The following is a 16,456-nucleotide window of genomic DNA, read 5'->3' on the forward strand; positions in this document are numbered from 1 at the left end:
CTCTCTCTCTCTCTCTCTCTTACACACACATACTCACACACACACACACACACACTGGCCTTTCCATGCACACACTGTACTCAAGCTTCTGGAACTGGGAATGCTAAGAAGAATATGCATAATGACAGCATTCTGTCAAGGAAGGGACAGTTCCCACAGACAGTGCAGAAAGGCATGTTTGTTTTCAACTCTCGTCAAAAAAAAAAGGAGAAAGACGTAGGCTGAGATAGGACACATCCTAGCAAATACAGGACCGACGGGAAAAATGCTGCCTCATGTGCATTCATCAGTAAAAAAATTGCAACATAGTGCACAGACCCACAGACCCACAGACACAAACATATGTGTATATGTTATATATCTATATCATGTGTAATGTGTATAATATGTGTATATGTTATATATATATATATATATATATATATATATATATATATATATATATATATATATATGTAAATCTGAAAACCCTGTTGTGTATATTTGTCCATGATGTTCATCACACAGTTGTGTACTGCTCAACAGTCCCAGACTCACTCAAGTAAGCAGACAAAGTGTGTAGGTTTCTCTTTGTGTGTGTGTGTGTGTGTGTGTGTGTGTGTGTGTGTGTGTGTGTGTGTGTGTGTGTATACAACTCACTTCTCATCTCCGGAGGAAAAAACAGAATGTCAGTTAGTGTGTAACTGAGCCAGGAGAAGAAAGAGAGGATATTATCATTAAGTCATCTCCTAGTCCTACAAAAAAAGTAACCCACAAATATTATTTCTACAGAGGCCTCCTCCCCTGGCGGTGACAGAAAAAGCCAACGACATGCAATTGCTGAGTGTTTTTTGACAGTCTGCTGCTGAAGCGCATAAGGAGGCTTTCCGTTTTAATTGAACAGGCATGTTGTTCAGAGGAATCACATTGCTGGACCAAAAAAACAAAAAATGGTATATTAGAGAGGTATATTACAAAAACTAAACTAAAAACCTATTTACTTTGGAATCTTGTCAGTTTTTTCAAGAATAGTTTTTTCTTTAAAACATGCTCCTTAATGATGACCACTTCCTGGTCATTTGTTATTGGTCAGGCAGTGAACAGAAACTTCAGGGAAAAATAGTTTTCCCAGACTGTCCTCTTTCTTCCACCTCTCTTAGAAATCTGTGTGTGTGTGTGTGTGTGTGTGTGTGTGTGTGTGTGTGTGTGTGTGTGTGTGTGTGTTTGGTGGTCAGAACCCTGAGCCCTCTGCATTCTTCAGACCATACCGCTGCCCCAGGGGCAGCCTGGCCTGGCGTATAATTGCCCTTCGCTACAGATAGTTACCAGCCTTCCCCCTGTCCCTCTCCTCCTCTTCTTTCCCTTGTTTATTCTCCTCTGATTTCAGTCTCCTCTGGGTCATCATTCATCAACCGGGCCCCCCGGGCCCTGGGGACCGGACTGGGAGGCCCCTGTTTCTCTCCCTTGCATAACCAGAGGCCATTTCTGATGGCCCTGCATTATGAGTGGGCGAAAACACAGAGGGGAAAAAAATGGCAAGACAGCAGGGGGGAGTTTGCACACTAGTGACTATTGCATCCAGATAATCATTTCAAACAAATTATCATAATTATCAATCAATTATCACGTTTGGAGCGAGTTGCCCACAGGTCAGGAAAGAGCTCCTCCTGACCTGTAATGCATTTCTGGGGCATAATAAGCCTGTCATAAATTTGAAGGATCGTTGGAGATGGAATCTTTATAGGAGGGAAATGTTCCTGGCTTGATAAAGCAAACATTAAGGGTCTCTTTAACCCTCTGGTGACCCTCTGCACTAACAGTGCTGATCAGAGTCCAGCCTGGTTGAACCCCCCCACTTTACTTCCTTTTGTTTCTCATCAGAGGGAAAAAAGAAAGTGTTAAAGCGGTGACCTGACCCTGTTCAAACGGACTTAACAAAAGGAGGCCGTCGGAACACGAAAGGCAAGCTTCATCGCGTGCTCTCCCATCCAGGAACGTCAAAGTTGGCGGTATTCTGCGATAGCTTTGTTGTAAATACAAACATTACAAGATAAGGGAGCGAGGGGCCATTTTTCTCACCTAAAGAAAAGGAGTCATGGCACTAAGGGCCCAAAAGACATTAATGTGATCTCTGGGTGCTTGTCAAAAGAGTCATTAATCTTTTTCCCATTAAAGCATCGCACAGGCCTGCTTTAGGCCCTTCCCATTTATAAAGCAGTCCAAATGGAGGAATGTTTTAATTTCGAGACGGCCCAGACGCAGGACAATGCTGCAGGGGATCTGCCCCGGATTCTTTTTGGATCAGTTGTGAATGCAATTACAAGCCATTGATTTTCTATAATGAATTTATGTCTCTCGGTGTTATCGTTGCCGGATCACTGTGAGCTTACATGTTTGTAGGACACACACAAAACTCACAGATATAGCTTCACACACACACACACACACACACACACACACACACACACACACACACGCACTCTTTGGACAAAGTGTGAGCAGTCAGATTACATCTGGCGGCTTCGGAGGGAAAAGCTGAAATATTAGTGTGCGAGAGTGGAAAGGGGGCACATGAATACCCAGGCGATCATGGGCAATAAGGCAGATCCTATCTCCCAGTGCTCTCGATAGGCATCTCCAGCCACGGGTCTGGAAACTGTTTGTGTTTGGAGAGGGAGGATAAATAAATGAAAGAAGAGCTGAGCCTCTATCCCCTCATCCTTCTCACCTTCCCTTTTCTTCCTGTGTCTATCCCATCCTGTGGGATTGGGGCTAAGAAGGCTTTTCAGCCCGGGAAATAAAACCACCTCTCTGCCTCGTTGTCTTTAGAAGGTTCAGGAGCGTATTACCGAAAGAGAAAATAGAGACGATGATAGTATAGATAGTGTGGTGGGGATGTTTTTATTGAGTGTTCTGGCTTGACAAACATATTTCTAACCGGAATGATCCAGTTTAAAAGACAAGGGAAGCATTTGTCTAAGTTGACGTTTTTAAAAAAATTTTTTATTACTATTTCAGTTGATTGTCCATAATTATTATTATGGAGAATCCTGGATGTTAATAAAAGAAGAAAGATGACACATGCCAGGACACTAAGAGATGATCCAGTGCCCAAATAGTCAACCGTGGATTCTTGACTTCCTCCCTAATATGGATGTAATGATGATATTCGAACAGAATAAAGGCCTCAAAGAGAGACATTTAAAAAAAAAAAGACTTTACAATTCGTCCCGTGTTTTCGGAAAAAGCCTCAAGCCTGGGGGAGAGCCGACGCTGTCATTAACTAAAGCCGCACACTTCAGCTGCCTCTCAGGTGGTCTTCACATGTGGCTCGTGCTGATTCTAAGAGCAGGTGTCTTGCCATTGTTCTTTCATGCTCCATTGGTTTTACACTTGAACTCCTTTCTTCTCCCCCCCTGACCCCTCGACCACCAGCTCGACCTTCTCACACAGGCCGTAAAAGAAACGAAGCTCGCCACTCCTACAATAAATTCATCACCTCTTAAACCTGGGCCTTTGGTGGAACATGTCTTGGAATCAGATGCACAAAGTAATTATCTGGAAAACATTTTACTTTCCCGCAAGTGTATCAAATCATTACTCCAGTCTATGTGTTTAAGAGCAAAAAATGACGTGTAAACAGAAATCAAGACTGGATTTCTTTATTAATACTTAATATAAGGGTAAATAGGTTGTCCCTCTGTATCTCCAGCTCAAGTGTGTGATGTTCAGTGCTGGATTTTTAAGTGTTTGATGCACACACACACACACACACACACACACACACACACACACATCACAGGGCCTACCTTCTTGATGCAGCTATCCTGCGATGACACTTCATGATCGTTCAGCATTTGCTGCAGAAGGAAAGGAAAAGAAAAGAGCATTAAAACCCAGCTCAGTTTAAAACCACATGTATAATACTAAATAAACAGAAAGAAAGGACAGGGGTATTAATAGTATTATTAATATTAATATTAATGCATTTACAAGGACATTAATTCACGTTGCTTTTTTTTTAAATAGTCTTTTCTAATAGCCCTATAGTGAAGAAAGCATAAAGCGGCCACTGAGTGATGAGACAGGAGTCCATCGTTTGACCCCAACCTACTATGGGTGCACACACACATACACACACACACACTGAACCCCCTCTTTGTGCGCCGAAATGAAAAGCTCATAGATTTGACATGAACTCACGGGAGCAGGAAATTTTGCTCGGCGCAGACAGTCAGAGGAGGAGATGTGGTATTAGGGGCCTTCAGGAATATTTATCTAGAGAGGCGCACGCCAGAATAGAGTCTTTTATAGCCACAGCTCTGATGAGAGCCGAGTCTGTTTCCAGGTTTCAGGAGATAATGGGAACTCGTGTGAGTTCACCGCTTTTTCTCTCTCTGTGTGTATGTGTGTGTGTGTGTGGGGCATTCATTCATTCGTGGCCAGGGGAGGAAAGGAAGAGGGCTGCGCTCATGGGATTATTGAGCTGTGTTACAGGAGTACACCGATCTCCACGCTCCCCAAAAGCTACCCCCTTTTTCATGTCTCATCTTCTGAATAGAAGGTGTGTAAGGGTGAGGAAGAGCTCCATGACCATAACATGTGGCTCTGGATTGAACTTGACATGGGCACATTTCATAGTGCTCGCTCGCACAAAAAAGCGATTCTGCTCAATCCTAAAGCTTTCTGCTGCCCCAGGAGATTTTTATCGTGTTTCAAAAGTGCTGTGTTTTGAATTATATGTTAAGTAAGATTTAGGATACGGTAGCACAGAAAGGTCTTGTTATTATTATTATTAATAGTAGCAGTAGTAGTAGTTTTTAACACTTTCCCATCCCATTGGCTGTTTGTGTGTGTGTGTGTGTGTGTGTGTGTGTGTGTGTGTGTGTGTGTGTGTGTGTGTGTGTGCATGTCTTAGGAGAATCAGAGCATTTTTGTGGGCTCAAACCCCTTATACAATCTCTTCGTTTTCTGTCTCACACACAAAGAATATGTTGCACATTAAAAGATTTGACTGCCGATCTGCTGCAACTGATTCATACGAATGCATTCTGGCAGCATGCTGAAGCGCAATCGATTAATAATTATTGACGGGTCGTTTATAAGCGATTTGTTCATTTTCGACGAGGCTTTATTGTGACTCAGAAGAACGAGTAGTCTCAAAGTGTGATTCGTAGATTTTTTCTATTGGGTGCGCATAAGAAAAGAGTTGCAAAATCTCTGTAGGTTATGTACAGGACACAGAATTGAGTGGTTCGTCTCATGAATCCTCTGGTCTGAGTTGTTCGTTCGACTCCCATATACGCTCATTGGAACTATAGTCAAAGTTCATGTATGTAGAAGTGTTGGGGGATCTGCTTATTGAAAATGTAACATTTTATTTGATTTCTGATCAAAGAAACGACATGAAAAAAATGACAAAAAAGATTTGTTCAATTTGATGAACAACATAAAAAAAAACAAGTCGCTAAAATGATACGGTCTTCCCATCACTATTGTTATGATGATTTATATATTATTATTATTCGTTTTTAATGCTTTCCCATCGATGGCCTTCTTATTTAAACTTTTCATGGTGGATGGCTGTATCATGTGACTTGCTGTTGGTTGGTGTGTGTGCGTGTCTTATGAGAATCAGTGCATTTTTGCGGCCGCAATCCTTTATACAATCTCTTCGTTTTTTGTCTTACACACAACGAATATCGAACTGTCGAACTGCTTCAACCACACATCGGTCCTCACGAATTCATCTGAATGCATTCTGGCAGCACTCTGAATCGCAATTCAAATCGGGAAGGAGGCCCTAAAAGTGAGCGTGCAACCCATTCGGGTAATAAAATTGCCCCGAAGGATGTGGGAATAAAAAAAATTACCTCATGAAAAATAAAGGAAAATAAAACAACAACAACAGGAAAATTCCCAATCTACTTTCCCGGGACCCCTTTATCAGTGTTTGATTGGCAGCGCTGCACGCTGCCCAAAAGCTGTGGTTCCCTAAATGAGCCTGTCACTGTATCCAAGCCAACCAAGTGGAAGCAATTACATCACAAATACTCAAACAAGTCGACTTAAACTACTTACATACATAATTCAATCCCTTAGCCATGTCAGAGCCGCACCAGACCGAACCGGTGTTGCAGTGCCGGTGCATTCATATGACACGTTCTGAAACAGGCATGGTGTGGAATCCAAAAAGACTAACTGCAACTACTCTTTTTTTTTTTTTTAAGTATACTCTTTGCTTCATGTCTACACCAAAGCACATGTGCAAGCGATTCTTGCGGGTGCACGCTCACAGACCCACATGCTAGAACACACACTTAGTCACGCAGATACACAGAGACACACGCTTACTGCATGTTTATAAATGTGTGTAGTGTAATTACAGTCTGCAGGCAAAGAGAGAGAGAGAGAGAGAGAGAGAGAGAGAGAGAGAGAGCTGGGGAGAGAGAAAGAGGGTGGGGTTGGGGGGATGGGGAGGTTCTAAGACAAAGAGAGAACTTTTTTAAGGACCCATTCTCTGAAGGTCTTCCCCAGACATGAGTGCTCATTCTGAGGTAGACAGAGAGAGACAGAGAGATTTTTTTTATTTTTTTATTTTTTACAACTTTGGTTTTTATTATATTATTATTATAGTTATATAATAGTATATGATTATTATAGTCTATTGCTATTTCCGACTTAGTGTTTTTTCTGTTCTTATGTCTCTGTATGTTCCACGCTATGGCAATACAAATGTCCATATTTGTCTCAGAGAGAGAAAGAGAGAGAGAGAGAGAGAGAGAGAGAGAGAGAGAGAGAGAGAGAGGAGTTGATAATATGTTGGAACTCTGAGCAGGAGGTCATCCCCAGCACCACCAAGCTGCCACTGCTTCCCTTATCCCTCACTTACTCAGCTGTATAACTGAGACACCTGTATGGGTTTAATCATCAATAATCAATGTTGTGAATATAAATTGGAGTATTAATATTATAATATGTGGAGCCTATTTAGTCAAATCTTACAGACAGGTACTGAGAGAGACAGACAGAGAGTGAGAATATGAGTGTATGAGTGTGAGTGCGAGTGTGTGTGTGGGTATGTGTACATACTTGGCCAACACCCAGCTTGTCCAATGACTTCAATCAGAGTGCGATGGCCATATGTGTGGGTGCATGTCAGGTAAATAAATAAAGTATTAATTAGACGGTTGGAAAGTATGATTCCCCACAAGCGTCACCATGATTTATGGCATGTCAGAATCATTTTAGAGTGACTCCTCTGACTCGTTTCTTATTTTTTTGTTTTGTTTTCTTTCCCTTCCCTTACTTTTTGTGACGGGCCAATTTGGGACATCGATCCTCCAGTCGGGAATTGCGCCGCTTCTTTCTGAACAGGCGTAACACGCACAATTGGAGCTCTAAGAAGCACCTCGCTACGTTTGTTTACACAAGCTTGTCGGGGCGTCTTATGTAAATGAAAAAGCCGCGAGGCGCTCCGATTAGCATGTCACGCTGACAGTGCTTAAGAGTGTCCGAAAACAGAGGTGCTATGGTGGAGAAGTTTGAAAATAAATACAAGGGCGAATGATTCAGACCCAAATGGCTGGACCTAATTATCACCAATGTATGTGTATGTAAGAAAAAGAGAAAGAGAGCGAAAGGGAAAAAGAGAGAGAGAGAGAAAGTAAATGTGTATGAAGGGAAAAAAAATCAGTTATTAACATTATAAGCACACCTTCATTTCCTTCAACTCTACTCATAGTGAGACACAGCGAAGACAGACAGACAAAAGAAAACAACCTCACCCCACACACACAAGGCACACACATCCACACAAACCAGCCAAGCTTTTCCAACCCAGCCATCCAGCTGTCTTAATAGACACACAATGGGCAAAGAAAACACCTCCTTTCGTTTTACTTAATAGGTTTTCTTAATAATAACTTTCCCCCTGTAAACTACCCCAAGTGATGGGGTGAGTGTTGAAGGAAAAGACAGCCTCAGTCAGGACCACATGACAACGCTGCCTTGTCACGGCTTCATTTCATTCTAATTGCAATTAACGAAGAGCTGTGAATGGGCCTGACAGAGAGCTGTTAAAGCCGGACGTCGGAGCTAAGCAGTAAAGCGAGGCCCATTTTTTTAAGGGATTTTGCAGCGGGGAAATTTCGGCGCACTTTGCCAAAAACAATTCTCCTCAAGTTTGGATAATATGAGGCAATATAGCAGCGCGGCCAATAGATGGTTATGGATGTCAAAAGCCGCAAGTTTCCAAAAAGAAACACCAGAAAACAAACCTCAATGCCTTTTGAACTGGCTGAGTGGCATCTCTTTGGCTCGAACAACCACACGAAGAAAAGCCACAAATTGAAAGTTGTGCTTTGCAGTTATTGCGAATATTCTCTTGTTTTGGCGAGGCGCGCAGGGTTCAGATATGTGGACGCAGGCGCATTATTGATCTCCTGACACATAGATTAGTGAGGAGGAAACTGTCGCTCAGTCCAAAGTGGACAAAAAGAAACTTAAAAAGCGTCCAGGAACCGGCATCCCATCAGGGCTAAATGTAAACCCTGTTTCTCACGGTTATAAATATACATATATAAAAATACACACAGAGGTAAAGGCCATGCTGCTACATGAACAGCTTGCACATGTGACTCGTTTGTGTAGCGTCAGTACTGGCGAGTTATGACGAATGCAAGATCAGATTGAATGATAATCGGGACAAAGACTGCAAAAACAAGGCAAGGCAAAGACAAAGCATATGTAAGGATCTTGCAATAGGAGAACAGGAAAAACCTGACATTTCAATTAAAAGACAAGCGAACAATAAAAAAAACTAAATGACAAACACTGGGAAAATGTAGAGGAGTGGTATAAAAAAAAACTTGATTTTGAGCAAGTACCCAGCTCCCGTGGGTTCTGTGAATGATGGACTTGAGCAGCCATGTTTGTAGACCACGGTGTGTTTTGGGAAATGGAGTTGGTGGTCCTAATAGACTGTAGGTAAGACTACATTGAGTGCAAATGATTTCACCCCTTTTAGATGAGGCATATGTTGCAGGAGACATTGAAGGACCTGTGAAACATGCACAGGAGTCTCCAGAGAAAGAAAGTATTGCAGATGCAGACAACAAGCAACAAATCTTCCCAGCATTTCTCTAAGATCACAGAACACAGATCGGTGTTAGAGCGCACACATAGCATTAGCAGCAAAGTTGAAGTTGCTGAAAACCTTCTCCACTCATCCCTCACAATGTTACATGTGACAGAGCTGAGAGGTGCCCAATGGGTGATAAGTTTTTTCCATGAAACCTGTGGGAAATCGAACCTCACCCAGGAAAGCCCAAGAAGATTAAATGCTGTGCTGTGATGGTGACCAGGATGAGATGATGAGGTGCCTCAACAGAACAGTCATCCTTCAATGGCATGGATCCACCAAGGTTGCGGTAGCGGCAAATAATAACAGTTCCTGCAGCTCTGGAATCTATTACTGCTGTCAAAACAGCATAAACAACATCCGAGTGATATCCGGTGAACAGGTCACATTAGGATGTAACCCCACCATCGTGCCCGTATTCAGCCTTAGATCACTTAAACTGTGAGGAGATTCATGAGCAAGCTTGTTAGACTAAAACATCCCTTCATGGCTTGTGAAATACTCAGAACTCTGGAGAAAGGATCCTTTACACAGCAAGGCAACACAGGTAGATGATTCACATAATAAAGCTTGGTTTGGAAAATGAAGACAAAAATAGTAGAGTTCGGAATAGGATACTCACCTGGCATCGCGATCAGATAGATGCTGCTGTAATTGTTTGAATCAAGTGCAGTTTGAACATTAAAAATAAAAGTCAAGGGAGAGACATCAAATCAAAGGCGTGGCTTATATGATGAGCAAACTGGAAAAACTAGGCACACCAAAGACGTAAATAGAAAGATAACAAACAGTCGTAAACTTGAATGACAGAGGCAAAAAAGCTTTGGTAAAAAATGAGAAGTGAAAACACAAACTTCACAAACAATGTAGTCAGAGTGTGTGTGTGTGTGTGTGTGTGTGTGTGTGTGTGTGTGTGTGTGTGTGTGTGTGTGAGATCAAAAGTTGTATGAGTCTGAGCAAATTGCAGTGGTTTTTAAAAATGGTAGCCATGTTTGTAGTCCATACTGTGTTCTGGGTAGTATATATATATCAGCAGTTTTCGAGTTTTTCACTAACACGTATCTTGGTGTCGGGGACTAGTGCGGCTTTCAATCAGTAGGAGTCAAATACTCAAACGCTGTTCAAAATAGATACTCTAAAGCTTTTACTCCAGTCATATTGGAATTAGTTTTTTTTTACTTGTAATTGAATAAGTTTTGCTATAAGCTATTTATACTTTTACTAGTATGATTTTCAGGTACTCTTTACTCCTCAGGGATTCCTACACTGTAGCAGCATTAATGTGTGCATGTCTGTGTTTGGATTGTGTTTTTATAGAGTAAAAGTGCCACAGCTAATCTTTTACATCTAAAGTCATTTGTCTTCAAAATAGGGCGAGCAAGGTAATTCAGGGATTTTACCTCAAGATACCGACAGGGATGCAGGGAGCTGCTCTCACTGTGGAACAAAATTTCAACAAAGAGCCTACACATAAAAGTGAGAGCACCAAAAAAGTTCAGCAGTAAATACCAGGAAACCAGCGACAATCTGATATATTCGTGATGACTTTATTAAGTTGAGGGCTTGCAGCATTTGAGGGCCAAGGCAAACATCAAGGGAGTACTGATAGTGAACACTCCACCGTGGGCAATTAAATATAATCGCTCCCAGCTTAGCATTGTTTGATTCCCTATTATATTCTTATCAACATCTCCTGTCCTGTCAGGGAGTGTGAGAAAGACGTGGCGGGCGGCGAAACGGATGGCTAAAGGAATGCTGAACTCCTATTGTGTGAGCACAAAGGAGAGAGGAGCGACGGCTTCGGCAAGCAAGTTTGTTTAACGCTTATCACCATAAGTAAAGCTAACAGCGGCCCTTGCTTTCGGTCAGGATGAGGTGGGTGTGTTAGAAAGCAAAAAATACTCAAAATGATTTGAGAGACAAACACTTCAAGAATTACTTCAAGGTCAAGACACACAGCTACAAATCATGCACAGTTGGCAGTATAACATAGTTTTGGTGGTTTGTATAGTGTCTATAATGCTACAGAAATTTTTTTTTACCACAAAACAACCACCGTTTGGAGTCATAAGTTAAAATAAAAGACACATTATATTAAAATAAGTTGAAATGCTAATATAATCTCATTATTTGAAAAGCTAAAAAGAAAATTACACTCAATCATGTGCACTAACAGATGCTAACTCAGCGACTACCCACAGAGCAAGACTCCGCTTTATGGACCACTGTCTAAAAAGAAATCGACATCACTGTTAATAATAATGAGTTGCCTCAATTTATTAAGAGCCATATCCCTATTCATGGTATGATCATCCATCATTTTTAGTTCACCATGGCCTTTTAGGACTCTGGCATTTATATTGGCAGAGCAATACAGATAAATCAAGGTGGGGAGTGTGTTTATTGATAAACCATTTAGGAGGATGATCCGTAATAATCATACATGAAGGCTAGACAGGATAGCACATGCTGCTAGCAGTGACTCTCTGACAGCTATTGCATAAATTGACATAACTGATTTTTCAAGGGGTATGTGAGATCCCCAAAATGGTATACGAATAGTATATGAATAGTAGATGCACATGTGCTTTTTTTTAACATCCTATTTCGCATTTGGTCTCAATTTACTGTTACGGTGACGTCCACTCTTTTGGAAAGATGTTCTGTTATATTCTGTAGTGTGCTTGTGAAGGTTTGTTCAGCCACTAAGAAATCAGGTACTGATGTAGTTAAGGTGAGGAGGCCTGGGGTGCAGTCAGTGTTCCAATTTATCCCAAAGGCATTCAATAGGGTTGAGGTCAAAACTCTATAAAAAGTCACTCATGATCTTCCACGCCAACCCATGTAAAGCATAGGTTCGTGGAGACGGCTGTATGTGCAGGGGCATTGTTGTGCTCGAAACAGGTTTGGTTCGATATCCAAAGACATCCTTTACAATCGTGTGCTTCCGACAGTTTGGGAAAGGGCCACATGTGACTGGAAAAGTCAGGTCTTAGGTCATAGTTTAGGTAAAGGGAAATTTTAATGCTGCAGTATATTCAAAAACATCCCATATATTTTGGGAAAGAACCACATGTGGCTGAAAAGTGTCCCAATACTTATGTTTAAATAGTGTCTAGATGAGACCTAAAGCATTTTTGGAAGGAGTGTCCAGTGTTAGCGCTTTGCCACACAACAGTCAGAGGTAAAGCTGTAGTTTTTTGCGTTCTTAAAACAAGTAATTGTTTAAGTAGGCAGAATGTATTCGAGAAATAAAACACATCAGGATGTAACAGTAACTGTGTGTTTTATCGCTTAATAATAAACACTGATAGGATCGTTAAAAAGTGTCAGATTTACTTGCGACTCTGGAGAATCGCTGGAGATCGTTTCTGTTTTTTAGCCGAGGGCTTTTCATTATCTGAATACATTTATTAATACACTCTCCTGCGCGATGATTGACTGTTTGAAACCTGATACTGCTTTATCAATATCTGCGTTTCTGCGGCACGTTCGCCGCGAGCCCAGCAATGTTTCAACTTGAGGACAGAAGTGCTCCGATGTCTACAGAAGATCAATAGAAGCTTTTAATTCGGAGGGCCAGGATCTCGCTTTTATGCAAATTCAAGACGCAGAAGCATTTTTGCGAGATGAGATTATTTGACATTTGGAGATTGCAAACTGAAAGAAAAGAGAGAAGACATAGAAATGGAAGACTGTCATTTTTATAATGTAATAACTAAATCTGTTTTTATTTAATGTTTTTAGTTTTTACCAATCATGGTCTTCAGCAGTTTGTTTATCCAGAAAGTTAAACCACCTGTTATGAGGAGGCACGCTTCACGTCTTTTTGGGCAGACTTCTGTCTCTTCACCTCAAGAAAGTCTTGGCATATTAAAGGAACATCAGGAGGGAGGAAATGGTTAGGAGGAGTTACTCCGGCATCCGGACTGCGGCTTTTGCAAATATCGGCGCTGAGGGCAGACTGAGACCAGCCAAACATGAAAAGTGAAAAGTCTCTCTCTCTCTCTCTCTCTCTCTCTCTCTCTCTCTCTCTCGCTCTCATATATATATATATATATATATATATATATATATATATATATATATATATATATATATGAGCTTAAGTAACACAAATACTGGATTTGATACTCAGACTGGGGTTGAGGCAGAGGTCAATCAAACAGGAGATCTTTTTCACCGTAAATAAATTAATACGTCATCTGATTATGAGAGAAATTGTTTTTTGGTATGAGAAAACAAATCCAGATGCATGTTCAAAGTGAATTGTAAACGTAAAGTTCTGGTTTATTGGGGGGCTGATTGTACAATGACGGAAAAAAAAAATTGGGCAAGACAAATGTGTTTGTCGCCAAGACGTATGTAAGAAAGAAAATGAGGGTGCAGGGGATCTTTATATCTGTCTCATCGGATGGAAAAGAATAATCGCAGCAATTATTCAGCCAAGCAAAACACAGAGCTCACCAGTGCTCATGAGCCAGCCTTTTGTATCCGAATACATACACACACACACACATACATACTCACATATTTCTCTTGAGCACTCTTCAGGACTCTCCTTTGTTAAACCCATACAGTTAAACGGTTTTATTCATTGCAACTGCTGGTGGGTCATATAGTATTAAAATGCAAATGGAAGCCAGAAGACGGTTAATCTTTTTACAACTATGTAACAACAACTGACATAAATATTGCAATAGAATCGTCCATGGGCCAAACCCCAGGATGGAAACTATCATGCCAGATAAAATAAAAAAAAGTCATACATCTGAGCTGCAGTTTTGGCTTCCCTATAACAAATATAAGCAAAATATAATAAGATGTTTCAGTGGCTGTAAGTTTTCATTTCCAGCGACTGGATTTATACTTACATGAACAATCCTTTGCTGAAGATAGAGTGATAATTTGTGCTTAAGTCTGGATTTTTAAACCTTTTTACTCTATTTCTAGTGATTAACACTTCACAGGCGTTTTTTTTTTCGAATGTGGTTTCTTCCTCTGAAAGAAATAACGGTGAAAACGGGATGAAGAAGTATTTATCGCGTGAGGGTGAGGGTTTCGACAAAGCTGTAGATGTCTGAGAATGTGAGTGTTTTCATGTGTTTCACTGACAGCGAGGTGGTGCTTTATCCTATCATTTACACTCTCATCTTCAGCATGATGACAGCGAAGCTCCATACTTGTTACCATGCTGACAGAAGGAGTACAATGGCCTTGTAGACACACACACACACACACACACACACACACACACACACATGAACCTCATCACTGAGTGAGTTATGTCAAATGGACTCTTCAACTTTTGGCATAAAAGAAGAAAAAATCTCTAAAAGCTGTTGTTGTTTTTTTTGCTAAAGAAAAAGACTAATGTTGTAAAATAAAAAAAGCTAAATAAATGAAAAGTAACGCAATGCAAAAGAAAAATGTAATTGTTCACGTGCCCATCAGTTTAAGCCGAATGGAAAACAATCATGGCTGATGATAACTGGAACAGGGCTTCGTTGAGGAAATCCACCAACAACAACATCTGTAATGGTTCTAATGGCGAATTAAGCGTTCGCGACGTTTTAGCTCCGCGGTCGTGCTGACAACAGAAAACACACTCTTGTGTGCGTGAAATGAACTGTAGCTGGAAAACCGTTTGCCCTCCCGGCTTGAGACGCGTCCAGATCAGATTAGTTCCCCGCATTGACCACTAAAAAATTCAAAGAGTGAAATTGAAAGCTGTAGCCAAGAGATACCGCCAGGTGATACAAAGTACGGATCACAAACAGGATATTTCCTCCACTTGTACGGCTGATGAGGGCCAAAGTTCAGAGAGTTTTATGTTTTATTTATCCGGCTGCCAGTGATTTTCACGGTGGTGGCGGCAAACGTTTCTGTCATTAATGATTGAAGAGAATTCGCTAGAAACGGTAGATTTTCACGATGTAGGATGTTCGAGAATGACCAAAAATCTAAAAATAAACCTAAAACATTAGTTTAGCTGTCCGATTAGTTTAGTTACTCTCTAGACTCTTTCAACAAGCCATTCCTTCACTTAGAAGCCTGTTAACTACTGCTGGGTTCAATGCATAAATAAACATTTCTGACGATTCGCAAGCTTTTGAGGACAGACGCGATTTTTTTTTGTTCTCCCATGCAAACACAGATGCTCCTGTATTAATGGTAATGATGGATGGCTATGTTCCGAATACTGTAAAAAAAACAGTGTACGCAGTGAATTTCAGGCTTTAAAAAAGTTTTACAGAGGACACAGGGGAAAATATATCTCCGTTAATCTGCAGTTGCAGTGCTTCCATGCCATGGGAGTATTTATTTCAGGAGAAAAAAAAAAAAGTTTCTGGATTTTTTCCTAGTAAGATTTTGCAATATGGTCCTAAGAGTATGACCAGAGAGAAAATGGGCTCGACTCCATCAAAACATGATAGGAAAATGTCTTCTCGGCACATTGTTGCAGAGAACACACTCGCTCTGTTTACCTTTCAATTGATTCATGGCCGTGAAATGCTTGATTTACTGTCATCGAAAATGATCACCTCGAAACAGCGTGTCAGTGAACTCCCTGAAGAAGTGGCACTCAATTCATTATTCCAGGCATCTCTGCCCATTGATTTTTCTCTATATGGCTGTGTGGAAACGTAGTGCAGCTATGATGGGATTGATCTATTCGCTGTAACCTTTTTGTCCCTTTTCGCTCACCGTATTTTTCGGCCCAACTCTCCCACAGAAGACAAGAGGCCTCTATTTATTTCTGCTCTCTGGAGATAGCAGCATTTATCACTGAAGCTGCCTGTCCCCAAGTCCACAAGATCAACCCATCACCAGCACAATAAACGTCAGCGAGCGATGATTGATGCAGCTAATGAAATTGATTAGCCTGGCCCAGCACATTGCACTCCCATGATTCACAGCACTCTGTTTACTCTTAAACTGCAAAGATTAGGTGAAAGATGAGCTGTTCAAGGCCTAGCATGGACTCAGGGGAACATCTCTGGACACTGTTTATGGCTGACCTTAATTATCATTTTATTTACACTAATGACTCAGGGCAATGGGGAACATTCCAGGTTTTCCAACATGCACCCATATCCTGCTACCCTAGGTAATTCTGATGTCATTTACTCTGATGTACACACGTGGCCCAACACATCATGAGCATGAGCCCCAAATCACAGCAATAAAAGCCAGACAGACGGGAGTCAATCTTATCAGCCTGGACTTTGTAGGTGGGCTTCTGCAAGATGGTGGTGTTTGGATCAAGACCAAGCCTAAGCCTTTGTCTTTAAATGTGGTATCTCAGAGGGCATCGTTGACTTTGGATCGGCG

General features: G+C 41.2%; 1 protein-coding gene across 8 annotated transcripts in view; it reads right to left on the reverse strand.

The window, feature by feature from the left end:
- prdm16 (PR domain containing 16) overlaps positions 1-16,456 on the reverse strand; it is a 167,676-nt gene that overhangs the window by 79,098 nt on the left and 72,122 nt on the right. For all 8 annotated transcript variants that reach the window (XM_046871250.1, XM_046871246.1, XM_046871244.1 and 5 more), the window contains exon 3: positions 3,789-3,839. In XM_046871250.1, the coding sequence (XP_046727206.1) occupies positions 3,789-3,839 (51 nt within the window). The remainder of the gene's footprint in view (positions 1-3,788; positions 3,840-16,456) is intronic.

This window comes from Silurus meridionalis, chromosome 17 (assembly GCF_014805685.1).
Source record: "Silurus meridionalis isolate SWU-2019-XX chromosome 17, ASM1480568v1, whole genome shotgun sequence".
Taxonomy (NCBI): domain Eukaryota; kingdom Metazoa; phylum Chordata; class Actinopteri; order Siluriformes; family Siluridae; genus Silurus; species Silurus meridionalis.